This window comes from Nymphaea colorata, chromosome 9 (genome assembly GCF_008831285.2).
Source record: "Nymphaea colorata isolate Beijing-Zhang1983 chromosome 9, ASM883128v2, whole genome shotgun sequence".
NCBI lineage: Eukaryota > Viridiplantae > Streptophyta > Magnoliopsida > Nymphaeales > Nymphaeaceae > Nymphaea > Nymphaea colorata.
Window position 1 is genome coordinate 190,336 of NC_045146.1, and position 20,980 is coordinate 211,315.

The 20,980-nt window shown below is 37.9% G+C and overlaps 1 protein-coding gene and 1 long non-coding RNA gene across 4 annotated transcripts; one reads left to right on the top strand and one right to left on the bottom strand.

Annotated features, from left to right (window-relative positions):
- Positions 1 to 352: 352 nt before the first annotated feature.
- Positions 353 to 20,559, bottom strand: LOC116260179 (uncharacterized). The gene is made up of 9 exons (XM_050079459.1): positions 20,133 to 20,559; positions 19,933 to 20,044; positions 17,070 to 17,225; positions 16,472 to 16,990; positions 16,323 to 16,398; positions 15,051 to 15,190; positions 14,643 to 14,960; positions 13,974 to 14,246; positions 353 to 3,680 (listed from the first exon to the last, which is right to left on the bottom strand). The coding sequence occupies exons 1-9, from the start codon at positions 20,204 to 20,206 to the stop codon at positions 711 to 713; spliced, it is 4,638 nt and encodes a 1,545-aa protein (XP_049935416.1). The 5' UTR covers positions 20,207 to 20,559; the 3' UTR covers positions 353 to 710.
- LOC116260164 (uncharacterized) lies at positions 7,026 to 9,652 on the top strand. 3 transcript variants are annotated; one of them, XR_004174055.2, is made up of 7 exons: positions 7,026 to 7,534; positions 7,928 to 8,068; positions 8,162 to 8,284; positions 8,816 to 8,863; positions 8,980 to 9,126; positions 9,191 to 9,329; positions 9,458 to 9,652. It is a non-coding gene; the product is annotated as an uncharacterized LOC116260164 (long non-coding RNA). The 3 variants fall into 3 exon arrangements; XR_004174054.2 differs by having other exon boundaries at positions 7,026 to 7,322; XR_004174053.2 differs by having other exon boundaries at positions 7,026 to 8,068.
- Positions 20,560 to 20,980: the final 421 nt, after the last annotated feature.

Genomic DNA, 20,980 nt, shown 5'->3' on the forward strand with positions numbered 1-20,980 from the left:
TGACAAGCATTTCTCAAACGACACAAACCCATCATTTTGAGTACATGAGTGCGGAGTAAGTTACCGACTACTGTAAAAAGCAAAAACTAACTCGTCTTAAAATGTCATGGTTGGATTCCTGATTCAGAATAAGCCAGAGATGACTTTAGGGAAAAATGAGCAAATCACACTTATTAAAGTTGGTGACAACGTCCCGAATGATCTGTAAATAGAAAGCTCAAGTCAGGTAAGCAATTATGGACACATTTCTACGGTTGGCATTCATGACAAGAACAATTTGTTCTACCTTCATTCAAGAATTCATAGAGTCATTAATGAGCTCATTTTGAGTATGCTAAATGAACAGCTTCGCTGTGAAGGTGGGAAAATTCAGAAGCTTTTTAATCATTCTGCAGTTTACATCATAAGGAGAGAGAGAAGAAAAAAAGGAACGCTGTAATATTAGGTTTGAAACAAGAGGTATGCTATGGCAGCTAAAGATGTTACCTTCATTTTCATGTCCACTGTGAATGGATCATTACACAAATTTGCTTTTGCAGAAAACTGAAATTACAAACCGCAGTAATGATATATGGTCACCAATCAGAGAAATCTTGTTATGCTGAAGCTTCTACATGCTTTCTTTATATATATTGGATATTCAGGGAATGCAGACATTGGGAAGCTCGTCTATTTCCGTGTACAATAGCAGCAACAATCCCCGGTATGAGTCAACTGAGAACAACAGGAACCTTCTCGTATTCGATCCTCTCCCTGAGTTTCCGAGGGAGGATGCATCTACCCCCAAACCTTTGCTGCAGGTATATCAGAATTGCAAAAACCGTTCCTACTAAAGGAATCATAAAATCCCAAGCAGCAGAATAGAAATCCCATTCTGGGTCGGCGTAGTAGTAAGACAATCCCTGCCGAGGGATGTTATAGAAAGACCTGTATGCATCATATATGTGGGGAAAGGACCGAACGGCTGTTAAACCAATAAAAAAAGAAGGTGAAAGTGCCTTCTCTTTCAAGTGTGCAAACAGGTTCAGTAGAACCTGCGGCAAGAGAAACCCATCAAGGACCAGCCCAACATAAGATTCGAGATCCTCTAAAACAGAAGGCTGCCCAATTTCCAGCTCCCGGATGTATTCTGGTGATTTCCAATGAGCAAAACATGCAAATAAACCACCGACAATGTAGAGTAACAAACATAAGCTGAAAGAATTACTCTCTGACACGGATGAGCTTGACCTTGCCGACCATACCAACTGGAGAAGCCGGAACTGCAAGAGGAAGGCTATCAAGGTGATTACCCTCACGAGAATTTCATCCACTTGCACCCAACTTTCGGTTACATAGAGAGTCTTCCTGTGTCCATTGGCAAAGGAAGCTTCAAAGTTGAGCACCAAGGGGATCATATACCCAAGTGTAAGCACGGCAGCCATTCCAAGCGACACAAATGGAAGCACCTCAGGATGTTTCTTTACATGCAAAAGCTGTAGCAAGACAAAGATGGATACCAAGGTGAGAGATATCAGCACCATAGCTATCTCCGTGTCCATCATAAGGACTGACGTTCTTGTCTGAACTAAGTATGGAACAGAAGACCAGAGCTTCAGAGACTTAAAATAAAGAGGATCTGCACTCTTTCTGATGCTCTTAATTGTGCCACTGAATTGTTCACCAACGGCAAAGTTTTCAGTACTCAGAGGTGGTAACTGAAAATTCATACTGATTTCACAATCCATGACGTTAGTGCCATTGTCCTGGCGAACGTGGCGGCAACCAACCATGCAGAGAACCCCAGTCACAGGATCATACACACCTTCAGCAGATATAACCAAGGATGAGATTTTTGGAGAAATCCCATCCAAATGAAATGTGGAAGGAAGATGAATGTCTACAACGTAGCTTATGTTCATCGGGCTCTGTCCGTTATAAGACTGCACTGGAGAGGCGGCATACATGACTTGACTCACATTGGCAAATTTATCTGGGTAGACACCTCCATCATTGGCCAATGGAGATAGGGTACCCCAAGTATGCTGTTTTAGTGAGTTTTTCACACTCACCTGAAATACCATCTCATTGCTCGAGTATCCATCCGGATATAGCTTTCCAGAGTGCTTCTTAGCATCAGCTTTACACATTTTTCTCACTCGTTCATACTGTGTGAATTCATACTTGAAATTTACTATATCGACTTCAGCAAGATCCATCTCCTGGCCAAAAGAAAGGCGTCTAAAGAACCCGGATTCATTCAATCTTTTGTTACTCCAAATACTACCCTCAACAGTCCTTCTGTCCGTAAGTGTTAATCTCGAATGAAAGCTCAAGTTCATACCAATAGTACAATCACCAATCCAGGCACCCGCTAATGAATGCGAGTGATTCAGAAATCGACAAACTGAAAAGCACAACTGATTGCTTTTCTCATCCCAAATCCCCTCTCCGATCAATGTCCTTTCAAGAGGAACAACACCGGGAAGGCCACGGTAAAATCGAGATTGATGACCATATGTGACATTCGAAAATCCGAACAATAAGAAAACTTTCCCTTCGCCAGAACAGTCCAGACCAGCGAGCACCATGGATGTCGAACGACCTTCATCGCTACTGAAAATACTACAATTCCCAGATTTGCAGTCATGTTCATATTCCAAGTATAAAGAACTGAATGACATCCGCTGGAGTGAAAAACAGATGTTCCCTTTCCCACTCACTGCACTATGTCCAGCATCTGAAGCAGAACACATGCCTTTGGCTTCCGAATCCAAGCTGTAACTATGATTCAGACGAGAAACTCCTAACAGAGACATCGGCTCCACTTTATTCACATCACTGCCGTCATCCTTGCTAGGAAATTCCAATGCCCCAGTAACCAAACTACGCTCGATTGTCGAATTCTTTGTAAAATTAAGCTTCAAGACTGCGGAAAGGTCGAAATTAGTACCTTCTCCGGAGACGCCCAAACCGGAACCAACCATACAAAGCATCCCCGATGACTCTTCCCAGAAACCACCAAGAGAGAGAGATATGCTGCCTCTGCTACGGAAACGCTTCGGCAGCCGAGGCTGAAACGAGGGTGAAACCGAAAATGAGGAATTCCCCCACCTCCTCGACCCTTGGATCAACAAATACGCATCGACTCTCAGAATTCCCGGTCGATCCGTGGCGTAGACGCCTTTCTCTGTGAATTTCGCCAAGCTAAAAGTCGGCAATAAGAGCGACTGACGAACGTTCCGACCGAGAATACTTTCCGCGCCCCGGTAAAGATAGGAATCAGGGAGGCCGAGCGGCGTGCTCAGGACTTCTCCGTCACGACTTGCCTCTGACACGATCGAGTCGCAGTGGGGCTTGTAGGGGACCTGGGTGGAAGAAGAGAGGGAACAGAGGAAGAGGGAGACGAAGAAGAAGGAAAAGAGGGTCGGAGAAGGAGGCACCCCAAAACTCCGGCGGGAGAAGGTCGCCATTTTCGAGAAGGATTTCCTCTCGCGTGGATCTCTGGGCTTCATCTCCCCCACTGCGCTCCGCCGTTTTATACCGGCGACCTGAGGAGGAACACGAAGACCAAGAAATCGTGGTGGTTGTTTAAACTCTACACTAAAATGCCACTGATTTTGTACTAATTTACATAAATAGCGCAGTTCAGGATCAAGCCGAGAAGTTGACCATCTTTTAGTCATTATTCCATATACAACCTTCACATTATTAATTTTCTTAATAAGTCCTTAAATTTTATAATAAATCTTGAAAACAAGCCCAAATTGTAGCATTGCCGTTTATTTCCAAGACCGATCCTGATAATGGGCTGCCGACGCACCTATAAATTTTGAGGGAGGGCCTTAAGGCACACTTGGTATAAAAAAGTTTATATCTGATTTTAGACATTTTTTAAGAAAAAAAATTCATCAAAAAAATTGAAAAGGTATGTTTGTTTCTAAAATTTTGAAAAGATATTCTTTTCAAGCAACAAGTGTTCCCTAAGCAAAACATTTGTTACGTCATTTTCCAAAGAATTCAATCACTCGATAATATTGTGTCATGTGTCCTCACATAATTGAGCTATTGGCCCTCGAAACGCAACTTTTTCATTGCCATTTCGCTTTCGTTATTTAAAAAACAGTCCTCACCCTTTCACTAGATAAGTTTATGTGTTGACAATAAGAAGGGAAGACGTGAAAGCTCGTCTCCCATATGAACATGTATTACGTGAAAAATGTTCTAACTTTGTTCTTATTAAATGCAAAATATTTGTTTTGTTCGCATTTTGGTTTTTCATCTCTAAACTAAGGAGGAAAAAACCCATCAACTCCATAATCAAGGTGAATGAATCTATTAAAAATGTGACAAGATTTGCTTTATTTCAGAAAACGGTAGCGTTAAAAAATTTGATCTGTAGTCATTGTCTTAAAACCACTTTTAACTTTTCCTTTCCACCCTCTCTTCACTCAACTGAACTCAAATTAGAATTTCTTTGGAACAAAACTTAAGGGGAAAAGAGGGCAAGGGGCTCCGGAAATGCTTCCACATAGGGCCGTTCAATGAACCAAGTTTATGTTTTTTGAGATTCGAGCCCAAAATTTGGTCGTTTTTGTTGATCTTCAAAATAATTTTTTTTTAATAAACGGCTCCGTGAAGCTCAAACAAATCCCATTAAGTGTTCTTAAACTCAAGCAGAGGAAAGTTGAGTTATGTTTTTTGAGACTCAGATCTGAGTTCAAGATGGCTCGGCTCGACTCGACTCGAATTCGGCTTGTGAACGACCCCACTTTCATATTGCCGTTCAAAAAATACTATTAATATAAACATCATATAGTTGTAAATACATGCCAACAAAACAATGTCATGTCATATACGGAAAAAATTAATCTCTTCCTTAGCCACATTTTTTTACTTATGGCACCAAATTCCAAGTCAATGCTTGATATTGAGTTGTTTCTCTCTTTCTCTTAGCTCAGTTGGTATGTTGTTTTACTATACATTATATTGTATATTTTATTTTTTTTTGCTTATGTTTTGCGTTTGTTTGTTATGGTAACTGAGGGGCTTCTTGTTCCCAAAGTTTGGTATTGATTACCATTTTATCGACTCTATTTCTACTGTTTTTTTGTATTTAAGCGTTACGTGTTGATCAAGGAACCACTGATAGGTCTACCTTGACGAGGCTATCAAACATAGTTTAAATACACCAAGCAATCCGATGCTCCAAGCCAGAGCTCGGGCCCGGCTTTTAAATATAAAATAATTTTTTTGAATATAAAGTATATTTTAATAATAAATATATATTAATTAGTAAAATAAAAATAATTTTAAAAACCTATCGGGCCAACTCAAGCCGATTTTTTCGAGGCCGAACCCAAATTGAAAGTATAAAGAAACTTTTCACTGCTAATTGAATGAAGGATGAGAAAATTTGTTGGAAGCCATAAGTACAGACCCACATATTTATATAGTAGTTCTTACATACAACATAATTTATTATATAAATCGATTATAAATTAGTGCCCCTTAAATTTAGAAAGTAAAAAATAGATTTGCTTCTAACAAGTCAATCTGGATGATACCCATATTGAGTTTTATCATAAAACTTATTTAAAAAACTAATTTTTTACAAAACTAGTTTCCACAAAACCAAAATTGTGGCAATTTTTTTCTTGATGATGTCGCATTTAAGCTGATCGATATCATGAAGAACTCCACAAATCTCCTCTAATTATCAACATTTTAAATCATTTAAATTAGGTTTAGGCAGCATATTCGTGATTTACGTGTTTGATTTAAGTCTGCCTTATAGAAAAGACGTAGTTTGAGGTAGAAAAATCATGGTCGAGAGATTGACAATGTCAAAGGAAATATGCAAGTCACATTTATATGGTTACATATATGTCGTGAAGACAAAGACTTATGCAAGTCTTTCAAAAAGACTTTCATGAATAGAATTCTTAGTGGGCCCTTCTCTACAAACACGGGATTGGACAAAGAAAGTAGGAATTGAATATGAGGTGCATGAATTGGGTCTTACTTTAATAATTAGTGGTAGGTTTCAAAGAAGCGGTCCTCCCAAACTTGAGGGCGACTTGCGACTTATGCCCTTTTACCCGTTTCAGGGGCGAAGGCAGGTGTAGGCACTGTGTGGGCAATTGCTTATACAAACCCATAAAAAATTCATATTTGTTTTTCATATTTGATACTATTTGTTTTTCATATTTGATACTTTAGAGAAATTTTCTTTATTTATATTCTCATGCTTTTTAAAAATTTAAAATTTTATAACCAGTGCCCCTTAACAAAAAATTTTCTGAATAATCTGGTGGCCCAAACTTAGTTTGCTTTGGAGTTGCCAAAATGGGTCTGAATCAAGCTATTCAAATAGATTTGATATACCATCTGATTGGCATATTTGTTTATTTGTTATATTTTGTATTTTATTATTTTTAATTGGATTTTTCTTAGTTAAACCGGATAAATTCTAAAATTTGAATTGATTCACAGGAACTCATGTTTCAAGCCAATTTCAGCTGATTCTTAGAATCTTTCTAGCTGACTTGCTTGACTCACAAATCGATTTTAATAGCATTGGGTTACTTTGATCGGAAATCAACTTGCAGTCGTCGGGGCCCATGAAATTGACAAATTAATGAGGAAACTTTACCATTTCCATAGCAGATGAATGATCACAGGTCAGTGGGTTTCTCGGAAACTTCTTGCCTGTTGTTCGGGCTGCACAACGAGTCGAGCTACTCGAACTCGACTCGTTTAAGCTCGACTCATTTGTTAAACGAGCTGCTTCATTAGTTAAACGAGTTGAGCTCGAGTTCACGAGTCAACTCGTTTAACTAATCGAGTAGAGCTCGAGTTCAGTTCACTCTAGTGGACTCGTTAAAGCTCGACTCGGCTCGATTAACATACCGATTTTAAAAAACCGGTTCAGGTTCAGCTGTCTCACTTTTTCTGAGGCGGGAAACAAGTTTAGGTTTTTAATTTCTTTTTTCGTTCTAAGCCTTCTAGCCCTAGGGTTTCTTTTTTTTGTTCCCCTTCGGCCTTCTCTCCGACTCCGACTCTCCCTCTCTCGCCTCTCGGTCTCTCCGACTCCGACTTCTCCTTCTCTTCTCCGGCGAATCCCCCCCTGTGCTCTGCCCCTCTGTGCTCCTGCCGCCCTACGTCAGTGTGCTCTCCGCCTCTCCGCCTGTAGCTGTTCCGGGCTCCTCTCAAGTTTCGATAGGTCTTTCAGCGGGTGCTTGGGCAGCTGACGACGAATGGCGGTTGAGGATGGACGGCAGCTGGCAACTAGTGACGACGACGACTGGAGACGGACTGCGAGTGGGCGACGCCGATGGCAGGTTTTTCTTTTGTTAGTTTGTTTGTTCCCTTTTGATTTTAGGGTTCCCATCTCCTTTATTGTTGCAGGATTTCTTCTTCTCTCTAGTTTCCCAAAATTGATGGCGCATTCTGGCGGAATTTCCTGCTCCCTGTTCATGTTGTACTGTCGTGTTTTGAGCTTTTTCCCTTTTCTTGATACATTCAGTTCTCAACTTTGATTTCCTGCTCCCTGGTATGTTCGTTTTCTTTTTTCTCTGAAAACTGTAACTTGCAATGCTTGAAATAGACTACCTGCTCCCTATTGATGCCATGTTCTGTTATGTGTGCCTTTTTGTTAGGCTTCATTCCCCTGTGCTTCATACATGTTCCCTTGTCTGCTTCCATTTGATTTCATGTGTGGCTTTCTGTTAGATTCTCTTCCATTTGCTTCATATGCGGAACACATGTGGTTTTGCATATGCCCTTGTCGAGTTTTCAGACATGTTCATTAATTTGATTATAACTTATAAGTTATGCACTATGTAGCTTACGATTGTTGTTGACTTGTTGTTATATCAATGTTGTTTTATGTTTTTCAAGTACATTTAAGTCACTTGCTTGTTTAATTATTATTGTTATGTTATAGTATGGCTGCCTCAAGTAAAGGGAAGGGAAGTACCTTTACACCTACAAGTTCAAGTTGTGCATTGAGAGCTTCATTACAGTCACAAGAGGACCAGCCACATAGCTAATTGACTGCCGTTCATCCTAATTTTCTCAGTCTGAGGTACTTAGCTTTCTATCTGATCGACTATTTTGGCAGAAAACTTATTGATGATGACTAAGGGTTTTGGGTCTAACGACTAACAATGTCATGCAGCATGTTGTTAGCATATGTATCAGAAAAGGAGGTGTAGATACTGGCCAAGGACACAATGAATGGTTGGCTACAATTCCACGCACTCCAGATGTAATTTCAATATCCTTTGTGCCTATTTAATACGTAAGTGATTAATCTTCTACTTATTGAAGTTTCTTGCTGGTTTTACCAAAATCTGTAACCACTTATATTCACTAATTACATGCGGCAGCAATAGTGAGTTTCCTTTACTCCAAGAAATGCCTTTATTTCTGCTAATCGGTAGCCTATCTTTTTAATGAGACAGTAACCTTTTACTTTATTGTTTCTAATATTTTCAAAATAAGCCACAGCTAAATTGGTCTTGTATATACAATCAACACCACTTTTTATGGTATGTACAATTAGATTTGTTGAACGGGTACCATTTTCCAAGTGTCTACATCTTATTTTCGGGTCTGGCAAAATGTAAATGACTCTTTAAGGTATTCCTGGAGGTTGACATCTTTCTTACTTCATTTTAGCTATATCATCGATCTTCCAAACACATTTTCTTACATTTCATTGCCCAAGGCAACACATACAAATGGAACATTGTGAATTGATTTTGACCAGTTTTATTACCTTTTACTGTTGAAAGTTGATATCCTTCTTATGGTGTTCGTTTTTCTGCAGTTGTTTGAGTTCTTTCTCACTATTGTTGGTGATAGGAAGCTGAGTAAGGTAATGGTTTGTATTCTTTTGCTATTTTTGTACAAATGATCAGTTATCACTAAGCCATGCTGAATCATGTCTAAAATTGTAAGTGTCTTTTGTTTTTGGGTCATTGTTTTCTCTAGGTTGTTCAGGGAAATGTTAAGGAGCTGCTGTATTATGCTGTTGCTTTTCTGCAAATGACTGAAGAGCATGTAGGTTTTGATCTCACAAGTGCATCCATATTCTATACTTTACTCAAAGATCCAGTAAGAGATGACAAGACTATCAAGGTTGGTTGAATATATAAGTGTTTGATATTACCTAAAGATGGTTGCTAATCTCTTGTGTGGGTAGGTGTGGGATGCGGTTACTGGTGCTAAACAATATACGTTTGAGTCATGAAGCTCCTGTTTAGGCACTTGCTTCAAAAGGGTATGTTAATCGACATACCCTCAAAAGGGTGCTGAAAGGGTATGGCACATGCGTGCTTCAGGTATGTTTTTTGGAATCGTGAGATGCAGATTGTGCCATAAATTTTGCTTTTTCATATTAAATGCTCATAATACCTTTGGAATGTTTTTTCTCCCCCCATAATGCTTTTTTTTTTTAATTTTGTTTCAGGTTGATTGCTTCCATGCTCTACGAAGAAGTGATCCACCATTTGTCTCTTCGGCATCTTTCCTGCAGCAAGGATTATTTTCATTTGTACGATAACAATAGCTTGGTTAATTATGTTGTTACAAGTTGATTATGATATCTTCACATTCTTTATTTTCATATTATATGGCTTGAAGATGATTCTATTATTTATATTTTATTAAGCTCAGTCATATTGTGCGTCTGGTTTAATAATTTCTATTTCTATCAGATGGAAGAAATAAAAAATATTCCAAATGTAGTTTCATCGAAAGGGTATGTTAATCGAGCCTTAAACGAGCTCGATAAGGATATGAGTAATAATCGAGCTCACGAGCCTTAGTCGAGCTTCACGTATTTGAGCCTTAGTCGAGCTCACGGTCGAGCTCGAGCTCAACAAGTATGGATGACTCAAGTAAACGAGCTTATCGAGCTTAATCGAGCCGAGCTCGAGTTCGACAATTGACTATCGAGTCAAGTTCGAGCTAGGATAGTCGAGCTATAATCGAGTTCGAGCCGAGTCGAGCTCATGTCTTACTTAGTCGAGTCGAGTTCGAGCTGACCGAGCTCGGGCTCGACTCGACTCGTGTTCAGCCCTACCTGTTGTCCTACTTGAAAGAAAGAACTTTTTCCTTTTGGGGGACAACTTAATCCTTGTCAACAATCTCGTTTAGTATCAAAATTAGTTTAAGTAAACTTTGAAAATTGGATTTGTGATGTGGTTTTATCCAGTCAGGCAATGCATTTTTTTTTTAATGCGATAAATTAACTAGCCGTTTAAAACTTAAAAGAAAACATGTTTTTTTTTATGTTAAAAACGAAAAAAACGAGTTTTTAACCTGTTTTTTCACGTTTTTTCAGTTTTATTCAGTTTTTTAAATGTCAAACAGTTTTTTTTTTTCATTTTTTTGTTGTAAATATACTGATCTTTTGATGTTTGTGTTATTAGTTTCTCACTTATTTTATTTTCCCCTTATTTCTAGTTTTTTAAAAAATTTTAAATATTTACCATACTTGTTTTGTTTTTTCAAGTTCACCGCATTATAGCCGAGAAAAATCTCGCCGTTTTAAAACTCTGAGATGTTATTTGTGACTATGGTTTTAACATCAACTGAATTGACATCCAAGGAGTTAGGAGACTATCTTTTGATCTTCAATCTAAACGAAGGCTTCGATTTTTGTTTTTCCGCATAGAAAAGCGGTTTACAGTATTCAAAAGGAACAAGGTTATCACTGCCGTTTTATTCAATTCAATTGAGCTTTTCATCCAACAGACAAGCCTATCATTTGGCAGCTGCAACAAAAGTATGGCTCCTACAACAAACTCAGGAATGTGAGCGCGAAAGGACAGAAAATTTTGCAGAGGAAAGGGGTGGCTACAAGAAATGGTAGCAAGAATTTGTGGACAAGTTAAGATGTTGATCCATGCTTCTATTCTGTTAGCTTATAATTGTCCTGGTTCTTAGTCTTTTTCAAAAGAGAATGAAACCGGTAATGAGACACATTAAGATCTGCCAAACTGAATACTCTGGTCAATTTCGAGTCCGGCCATTGCAATGGCTTCATGTATCATGAATCTTACTAAGAAGAAATTGTCAGACAAGGGGCAGAGGCAGTGTGTGGACAATCGCCCCCCAAAAACCTTTTTTGTTTCTATATTGATATTTCTAAGATTTTTTTTTCATTTATATATTGTCGCCTCTTAAAATTTTTAAATTTTATGCCTAATGCCCTTTAGCCAGAATGTTCTTGGAAGGTTTTATGAAAGATTGAAAGTGGGAGTGAAAATAGGAGGCCTTCACGTTAGGGATGCCAATCGAATGAATTTGGATTGGACATATAGATGACATGACCTTTTAAGGTTTTGCTTAACTTGATTTAGAATGGGATTCAGATTCAACTATAGGAATAGAAAATCATATCATAATTTTTGCATATTAAGGGATTCCAACATATACAGATAATTTGTCAGATATGGTATGTGTGTTCGATTGTTAATCAGATGTGGATTTCTTACTGCATCAAGTTCCTTGAAGTTGGATTTGGGTCAATTATCAAATCGAGAATCAGTGGCGTAATTATTTCCTGACACTATTGGCCTCCTTTGAAGAGCTGAAATTATTATAAAATCAACCTTTCTTGGACCATGATGCCAAATTCCAATAGAGAAGCCATGTATTTGGTATGCTGTCAAGGATGAAGAAGGCAATTTTATTGCCTGTAGTCTTGAAAGAAGTTCAAGAGATGTGATATTCCTTGAATCCAAGGGTGGAGTCACATATACGCATATAAAGATGCCTTTAGTGCGCTTCTTTAGACTTGCTTATAGCTTCAATTGTCACAAATATTGTTTGTGGGTTTCAAATATATATGGTGTAAGTTCCCTTTTCGTCAACGCGTTCTACTTGGGCGTCAATCACGTCAGTAATAAATGTTTTACATACGCAGTAAATCATGTGAAGAAAACAACATGAAAGTGTCTTTTCCAGTTTTTTTTTGGCTTTTTTTTTGTTTTGTTTTGGCGTCCTTTTCAAAGAATGGGTCTTTTGCAGTTCTTTTTTTGTTGACACGTTTTTTATGTACACAAAAGTTTTTTACGCAAGAAGACCAGTTTTCTGTGATAATGCTTCGTACTGGACTTGTTGGCAAAATGAAAATCACGTCTTTCGCAAATCTAACCATATGGAAGTCCCCATATTTAAAAGCTAGAAATTAATGATATGCATAAAGTTTGGATTTTACACTGTTTTTCCAAACCTCCACAGAAAGCAATCTGGAAAAACAAATGAGTTTTAGCTCAGCTCATTACACCGATCAAACAATGTGCGAGCCAAGCTTGAACTAATCATGTCGATTATCTAAATGAAGTAAGACATCCTTTTCTACCCTTAGCTATCAATGGAGCAAAGAAATCTGGACAGCTCTGTATGTTCCATACTAGCATCTAAACAAATCTGCTACTATTGTTCTGTTTCTGCAATCAAACAACCTATTAGAAATTCCATCATTGCAGCTTATTTAAATTATTACTACTGTAATAGTGAGGTTTTGCAGAAACAGATATAAAACCCAAATCACTGGCTAAGGAAGCAATCAAGTTTAGATTGCGAGCACAAGTTGATAAACCAGGTCTACCATTCTTCAAGCCAAATAATAGAAACTAGATTGGACTGTACGGGGAACAATGCATGATGTACATAAGCTTGGACCCCTATTAGTTGGCTCTTTTCAATTTCAATCTCAAGCTGATTGCCGTTGTCATGATGAGGTAAGACATTTGATAACTATTTTCTCAAAAACAACTTGTATCCACATGGTTCAGTTGAAGCCCCAATATTGGTCAAGCATAAGGACGATATATCACACAATGCCCTCTTAAAGACAGAGCTGGTCTGCCAAAGAAGCATCAGAAGATGTTGGTAGGCCTGGATATTCCACGATTTGCTTAATGCTACATCAGGAATAGTAAAAGATTGATACCTGAATATAAGAGTTCTTAGGCATACCTGATTAGGATCCATAACAAGTTTCTTCAAGGTTTATTCAAGCTGGACCTAGTATTCGGTCAATGGACAAACATGCTCTCCATCTTGAAATGCTAAATCAAGATCATGTTTGAACTGAATTCAGTGCATCGATGGTTACAAAAGAACAAGAGATAAACTGCCAACCAAAACAAGAACATGCAGGGGACATTTGATGTGCATATGTCAAATCAGATATGGTTGGTTACAATATAGCCTGAACAACGGTCTTTAAGTAGATATGCTCGCTTTCTGAAACAACAACATGTGGAGGAAAGGGCCTCAACATGCTGCTTTGAATCCTACCGTAATTTACGTTGTGTGCCCATGTCTAAAGGAGAGACAATTTGAATAACTTGCCTAACGTTCTAAAACTAATAGGGAGCAAATTCATAGTTCAATACCAAGAACTAAAGACATAAAGAGCATGAATATTATGGAGTCCTGAAAGTCATCCGGCGACTCGGGAAAAGGTTTCGCTGCAATCATTTTTTATAATTTAAGTAAATGAACCATGGTTATGCACCAACAAGGGCAACCTGCATGTAGCTACTTGTCCTCTACCATAATTGCAGATGAGAGCTAAAAATTAAAATTTTTAGAATGCCACATTTATAAGAAAACTTGTGTGGTAACAACTTGCCTTAAGCAAATGTTTGTACAGAATGAACAAATGAAAACGAAATGAGCTTATTTGATAAATAATGCATCCAATGGTTCATTAACCATGTAACTACAGAATTAGCATTGGTTAAGCCATTTTACTGCTAAAAAGGGACTACCTAGAAGTAAGCAGTTAGTAGAAGCCTCAGGACCACTATCTACAAGCTATTCACAGTATAATAATTTGAAAATTGGAAGTACCACCAGCACTTGTATTTAGTGGAGATGATGAAGATAATGGATGGTGAATCCGTGATTTAGCAATGCAATTATTGTATCCGCAGATGACCAATCCATTGAACTCAGTTCCAAACTTTAACCAAGAGTTTTCGTGGCCGAGATTCTTTTGGCTTTGGGACAAATTTCTGGCAGTCAGCACCATTGTCCGTAAATGCTGTGACCAACTGTGGGAAGAGATGAGATAAGGAATCCTTGAAACTTTTGGAGCAATGCCCATGTCCCTGGTTCACATCCTGAACTCCATCAGCCAGATGGCCAACCTGAGCACCCTCCATGTACGCTTTACATGCTTCCAGAATACATGGTGCTTTATCACGGAAATATCCGGCAACAAATGATTCAAAATGCTGAAAGTTCACAATGAAGCAAAGGAAGAAGAAATGGCCTGAGAAATTCAATCTGAGCTCCGATTTTAATTAATAAAGAAAAGCTCCAGAAATCAGTACACCAACAAAAAAATGGTTTAAACTTTAAACTACAATATTGAGAAGAGAAACCACCAAAGAAAGATTGACGTATGAGTGATTTATTGAGTTGCAGAGATTGGACTGCATGCTGGTCAATATTTGTGCTCATTGACCATAATCTCCTTAAGAGCTACTCAATTACGCAGTTACTAAGGATCAACCAGAGAGGTGATCCAAAATCAGTAAACAAAAACTCCTCAAACAAAACCATTTTCCAAGGTTGTTAAAGCTTCAAAGTACGGGGATATCTTAGAGAGGAAATAGAGTAGAGCCTACCTTTGGTGGTTTCCGTAGCAGGTGCAACATGGACTTCAGGCATAAAATGAAGGTGTTTTCATTGTAGGCCCTTGCATGTCTCTCACCGTCTTCTTTACCTGCCGATGCTTCATATCCTGGCTCATTGAAATAAGGCTTCTCATTTAGTACTAGAGCTTGGATAGAAACCAAAACTTGAAGAATAGTAGACCGTTTTGGTATCCATGTCTCATGGTTGACACGGCTTCCAGGCCAAGTATTCAAAAGGCTAAGGCAGACTCTGCCACAAGCATACAAATTTGGATTCACTCTGTAGCCAAAAGAGTGGTAATGGACCATCTGCATAAACGCCAATAAAATGTTACCTTTTGTTACAAATTCAATAATTAAAGAAGAAATGAAGATGAAGTCTGATTATCAAACTCCAACCGGTGGGGTATGTGGATACTCTTGTGGCAGGCAGATGTCAAAGAAGAAAAGACCATCGTGGTATGGAGTTCCAGCTGCCCCAACAATGACAGCCCTTAAAAGATCCATCCTTTCTTCATAAGCTCTAACATATACTGTGTCTGTTGAATTAAAGAAATATAAACACAGAAAAAGAGTGCTCATTGAAGAATATGAAAAGAATAAAATCATCAGTAAAGCGTTTACAGGCACCAATGAACTTTGAGACTTCAAGCTCAAGTGCATTAAAAAAATTCAATGACATTATTCTATGTTCTTGTGTTATGACATACAGTGCGAAAATTAATTTGAAGTAGATCTCTGAAAGTTGATGAGTGTCCTAATTTACTTAAGTAAATACTAAATACTAATTCGGCAAAGTTGATATCGATTAGCAAACCATAAATAGTCAGCTTCCACTAGATTATTGTTGAATTCTTTAACTTTAGAACTAATAAGGCATATGAACATGGGATAATGAACGCCAGACCTGTCAGATGAAGTTAGGGCAGTCTTTTGCAATTTTTCTTCCAAAAAGTAATTTTACAAAAGGCATAAAAAAGTTTTTGATTACATGTTAATTAAATATGTGATGGACCATTGTGACAAAGATCATGGATATTTGTCAAAATATCACATTGAAATTTGAAAATGAAAAAATAAGGAAAATAAAAAACATGAAGTTTTGAAAATACTGAAAAATGGAGAAATGGGGACGGTCATGATATTTTGAAAAAAAAAAGTTGCCAATTTTTTTTTTTTTTTGGTTGCTTCATTCTTTTTTCAAAAAATATTGTTTAATATACTTATGTTTGTTGGGTTTCTTTCAAAATTTAAGAAGTGTTTTGATTTTCTACAAATAAAAAACCTTACCATCGCCAATAAGAACTTGAGAACAATATTTGTGATAATGATTTGGACAACGAATCTAAGTGCTTGCTAGATCACAAGGCATAGGTAGACTATCCTTTTCCAAGATTTGACACCAAGTGCATCAACCAAATTATTTTTTTTATGACGACACTTGGTAGAGTAATTATCTATTCTAAGAAGCAAACACTTAACATATGTTCCTTGTTAGTTCCCTTACTAAATCAAGTCCCCCCAAATTTTTCTCCAGAAAAGGTTTTTTTCTAAAGGAAAAAATAGCATGTGTCATCAAGAACAGGAAAAAGAAGTACTCAAAAAATTGCTTATAATGCAGATTACCCTCTTCCCTTAATGATGCCAACATAACATGAACAAAAAATGTACCTGGCAAATCCTTCTCCAAGATGCTCCATTCATGCTGTACCTGTTTTGTCCATTCCTTCAATGCCAGTTGTTTCATCTGAAAATAGGTGAATTTTTAGATTATCAAACATCTCTAGGAGAAGGAGATCCTAAAATCGTTTCCTGCTTACCTCAGGAGGTGACTTCTGTCTAGAAGGAATTATATGAAAAATTTTGCCTGGCTGATGTATTTTGACAAAGTGATGATCTGAATGATCAATAACAGTGTCAAAGGGCTTAAAATCTTTGAATAGTTCAGTGGTCTTCTCAATCTCCTCAATCAAAGGAATGCTTTGGCTTGGCCCCGCTGAAGAGCTTGGCTCTGGCTCATGAGCAAAAATATCCTCTGTCCAAGGTGAGAAAGAATTATCCTCCACATCATCATCTTCTTCTCCAGTTTTCATATTTTCAGAATAACAATCAAAATTATTTGAGATTGTGCTTGTTGGTGAAGTGCCCATGGGACCAGGACCATCATTTAGCCCAAGATATGAAAGATCATCAGGATTAAGAAGAAGTGCAGCTTCAAATTCTAAAGATGAACCATCAGATTGTTGCATGGAATTGCTCGGCACAGCCAGGTCATCAGGATTAAAGGGAAGAGCTTCAGCTTCTCCTGAAGAGACCTCAGATTGATCTGCAGATTGGTTCTGCAAGGCCAACATAATGATATCGAGACCTGTTTGTGATAGCACATGCAAAACCTATTGAATGGAGCAGGTAGCATACCTTCTCTTCACCATCAACAAGCATAGCATGTCCATCATTTCCCAGGGTTGTTGAATCATTGCTATGTTCGTCAATGATAGCTTCATTTTGAGAAATATCATGTTTACCAACCTCAACAACATTCTCCAGAGGATCATTGAAGAATCCAGTTACACCCTACAAAGGATTACACTCAAATTACTCTCGAAGAATTTTCTTGATGGAGAAGCAGCACTATCGCTTGTGATGTTCTTCAGTCAGCTCAGAGCAACATAATTACAAATGTAACTGTCATCTAAGAAAAATAAAGTTACAAATCGCATAGAACTTTCTTATACAAGGTCTGCTTTGCACTTTCTGACCGACAATGTGGATACTAATGCAACCGAGACATGCAACACATCAATATGTAATTGCTAGTAGCCTAGGATATCTTTACAATGAAACTTCTTGCACATCTTTGAGCATAACATCAGAAATCTAAGCATAATATTGAACTGTATTTGTATGTTTTGACTTGTATTATTATACAGTGCATGCACACAAATAGCAAAATTCATGAGAATATTAGTTAAACACTTCATGAATAGCAAAAAATGCATTTTTCCAGAACTGTCATTGTCTCAAATTCAATTTTTTTCGTTTACCATCCTTCAAAGAAATTTCTGCTTGTTCTGCAAATCATTGCTGATTTAGTAATGATTTTCTGCTATCTCGTCAATTGGATACTTTACAGCCCAGTCTTGATCCAGAAAGGTAGTGCATGAGCAACTGCTACCATGAAATTCTCAACCTACTACTCTACATCGACTTCAATCTCAATTTTCTACCACCAAGGCAACAAACAATTGGTTCCGTCAATTGTCATTTTGGTTTGTTATGAAGTATTCTTCCATGTTTTGCTGCACTTCCTTTCACTTTGAATTTTTTATTATTTGCTTATGGCCATTAGGCTCTTGACTTGAACTAGAAGCATGATCATGGAATTCAAATGTAACCACAAGTTTACAAATAAAAAACAACTTCATCTGAAATCTATAATAATAAAGTTGGCATAAAAATCTTTCAAAGATGTTGTTTTCATGGTCCATCCTGCACCTTCCCATTTTTTATAATTTTAACTTTACCACAGGTCAAATTTCACACCGTAATGGCACTTAAGACCACTAAAAAGAATTGCATATCCCATGCACTTGCTGCAATGTAAGTTTGACGAAACCAACAGATCAGATTGGTCCCAAAAATAAAGATCTTGGGAAATTAGTACAAAGTATTTCCATAAAATTAGCAATGAAATCAGAAAATGGTTTTTTCCCTAACAATTGGAAGGATCGGCAACCTCCATATAGCCAAAAACAAATGTCTCTTCAAAACAGTGAGTCAAGACAAAAATCTTTTCCTCGTAGTATCCTCAAATACCAAAAGCAGAACCAAGACCAAATGCTAGCATAAAATACAACAACCAAAACAAGGTGAAAACAGAACCATATTAACTTTGAAACTTAAATGCAAGCAGTATTCATATTAAATCAGAGCTATTAAGAAGAATGTACAAAGCCTAATCAAATACACAGCTGCAGAATCTAGATAAAAGAAAGGAAAAAGGAATCAACAAAATTGAAAGCTAGTGATAGGACAATACCAGCCACAAAAGAAATGTCACTAAATCAACTTAGAGATTAAATATCAAAATATGCAAGAAAAGTCAACCCAGTTACCAAATACAGTGATAATAAACCAAGAAATTAACAATTTAATGCTAAATTGAAACTCAGAAAGAGGCTAAAACAGGTAACTCACTGCGCACATACTAAAATCAGATGATACACAGTTACACACAGTTCATTCCAAAAAAAGGAAACAGCCAATAAAGGGAGATAAAATCCATGAATTTCTTTTTCGCTCCAGACTTCTCGCAAGACTCTCTAGTCCTTCCTTTTTCAGTTTGTCTTTCTTTTTTAGTGAATAAATTAAGAAGAATCACGACAAAATACAGATAAAGAAAAATATGAAGGAGGACCTGCACCAGCAAGGAATAAATTGGTGTTTTCTCTTTCAGCAAGTTATGGAGCCCCTGAGTCTTTTTCGGTGACAGTTGATTAGAAAGTATAAAATATTTTTTTTTGTGTGTGTATATACACTTCTTGGTTCCTAATTTAAGCCCTTCGAATTGACATAAAAGGCATGATTTATTCGACACGAACCATTAGATGTGTGCTTTTTATTATCTGTTAACAGACGAAATTAACTGCATTAAAAGCTACTTTATTCTTTGTGCAGTCTATTCGTTAGTTTTTCACCTCTTTGAGAACCATTTATTGTTGCATGCTAACTGATAAGTAATGAACGATAAAAACAGCTAGCAGATTAAATCGCTTAAGCAACACCAGCGACTCCGATCGACATAGGTTTTTGCAAGGTACTAATGAAAATGCCGTTTCTTTAAGAACCATTTATTGGCGCATGCTAACTAATAAGCAGTCGGCGACAAAAACAGCTATCGGTTAAACATCTTCGCAGTCCAACTTTTGCAGGCTCTCTCTCTTTTAGTATATGTTGATCTTCAATATACAAAAGGTGAATCACAATTACGGAGTTAATTTGATCATATGAAGCGCATCACGCTTTGAGTCTTGTACTAAATAGCATTGCGCAGTCGAATGTAGGCAACATTTTTCAAAAATTTAAACAATAAAAAAGAAACGAGAAGAAAACAAAAAAACACTTCTAGCAAGAAGCCGAATGAACAGGGATAGATTCAGCCGATGGTTGACAAAAATGGAGGCATCCCCAACAACGAAGAAGCAGAAGTCGATCGAAGGACCAATATGGAAATGAAGGAAGCATGCAGCTGCACAGAAGAAACACGGCCGGCGTAACTCACTGGCATTTTCTTCGGGTTCTGGTGATCGGCGCCATCGATGACTAAGGCGTTGGTCGAAGCAGAGAGGCCGCGTGACGAGGATGAAGAAGAGGACGTGCCAATGAAGCAACTACTGCGATAAGAAAGTACGCAAGGAAGTCTCAGAAAAAGAGAAAAGGAAACAAAGATTGCCAGAATAAGCTACAACGAGAAAGACCAACGGCGGAAATTTTGGAGAAACGGAAAACGATACGAAAAAGGAGATCGGAGCGTCAGAACTGAGAAAACAGAGCATGTATAAATTTCAGGAGATAAAAAAGAAACAATGAACAGAAGATCGATGGGAGCGTCAGTGTACGCCAACTTCGAGAAGGCGGACTTGGAGGCGCGCTTGTAGTTCATGGCGAGCCGGCTCCAACGAAGGACGAAGACGACAAAACCAAGAGAGGGAGAGGGAGAATGGCGCCGGCGTTCCGCGTTCGGCTTATCGAGGGACGAGCCGGCTTCGAGTTAAAGGCGACGACAAGTGGTTGATGCTTAGAGACGAAAGAATGTAACAAGAAAAACAGCGAAGGCTAAAGAGAGAGATCCCCCAAATGAACTGAATTAAGAGAGAGAGGGGGGAGATAAGCTTCACTGCCTCCTTAGTTTAAGGAAGAGTGGAAAAGTGCAGCTTCCTCGAATTTTTCGTGGAATTTTCATTGTTTTGGTTCAAGGAAAAAAAAAAAAGTTACGATCTGGCCCTCTCTTTAATCCGAAAATGTTGGCAAGGGCCTCACCTGCCTCGTAATATCTAATCTTCCCTCGGGGTCTGATCAATTTTTCTAAACCCATAGATGCACAATATTCGACATAAAAGTCTGATGGGTACCTCTATATATATAATGTCCGGAAACAAAGATAGATAGATAAAAAGTAAAGCAAGTTAATGTATTCCTTGAGGGCGTTTGATAGCATGGGCATTGAATTCTTTGGAACTGAGTTTCATAAATATGTAGGACATATTCTTCTAACACACTAGATGCAATCTTAGCCAAATATCTAATCTTACTATCGCCTTAGAATGAAA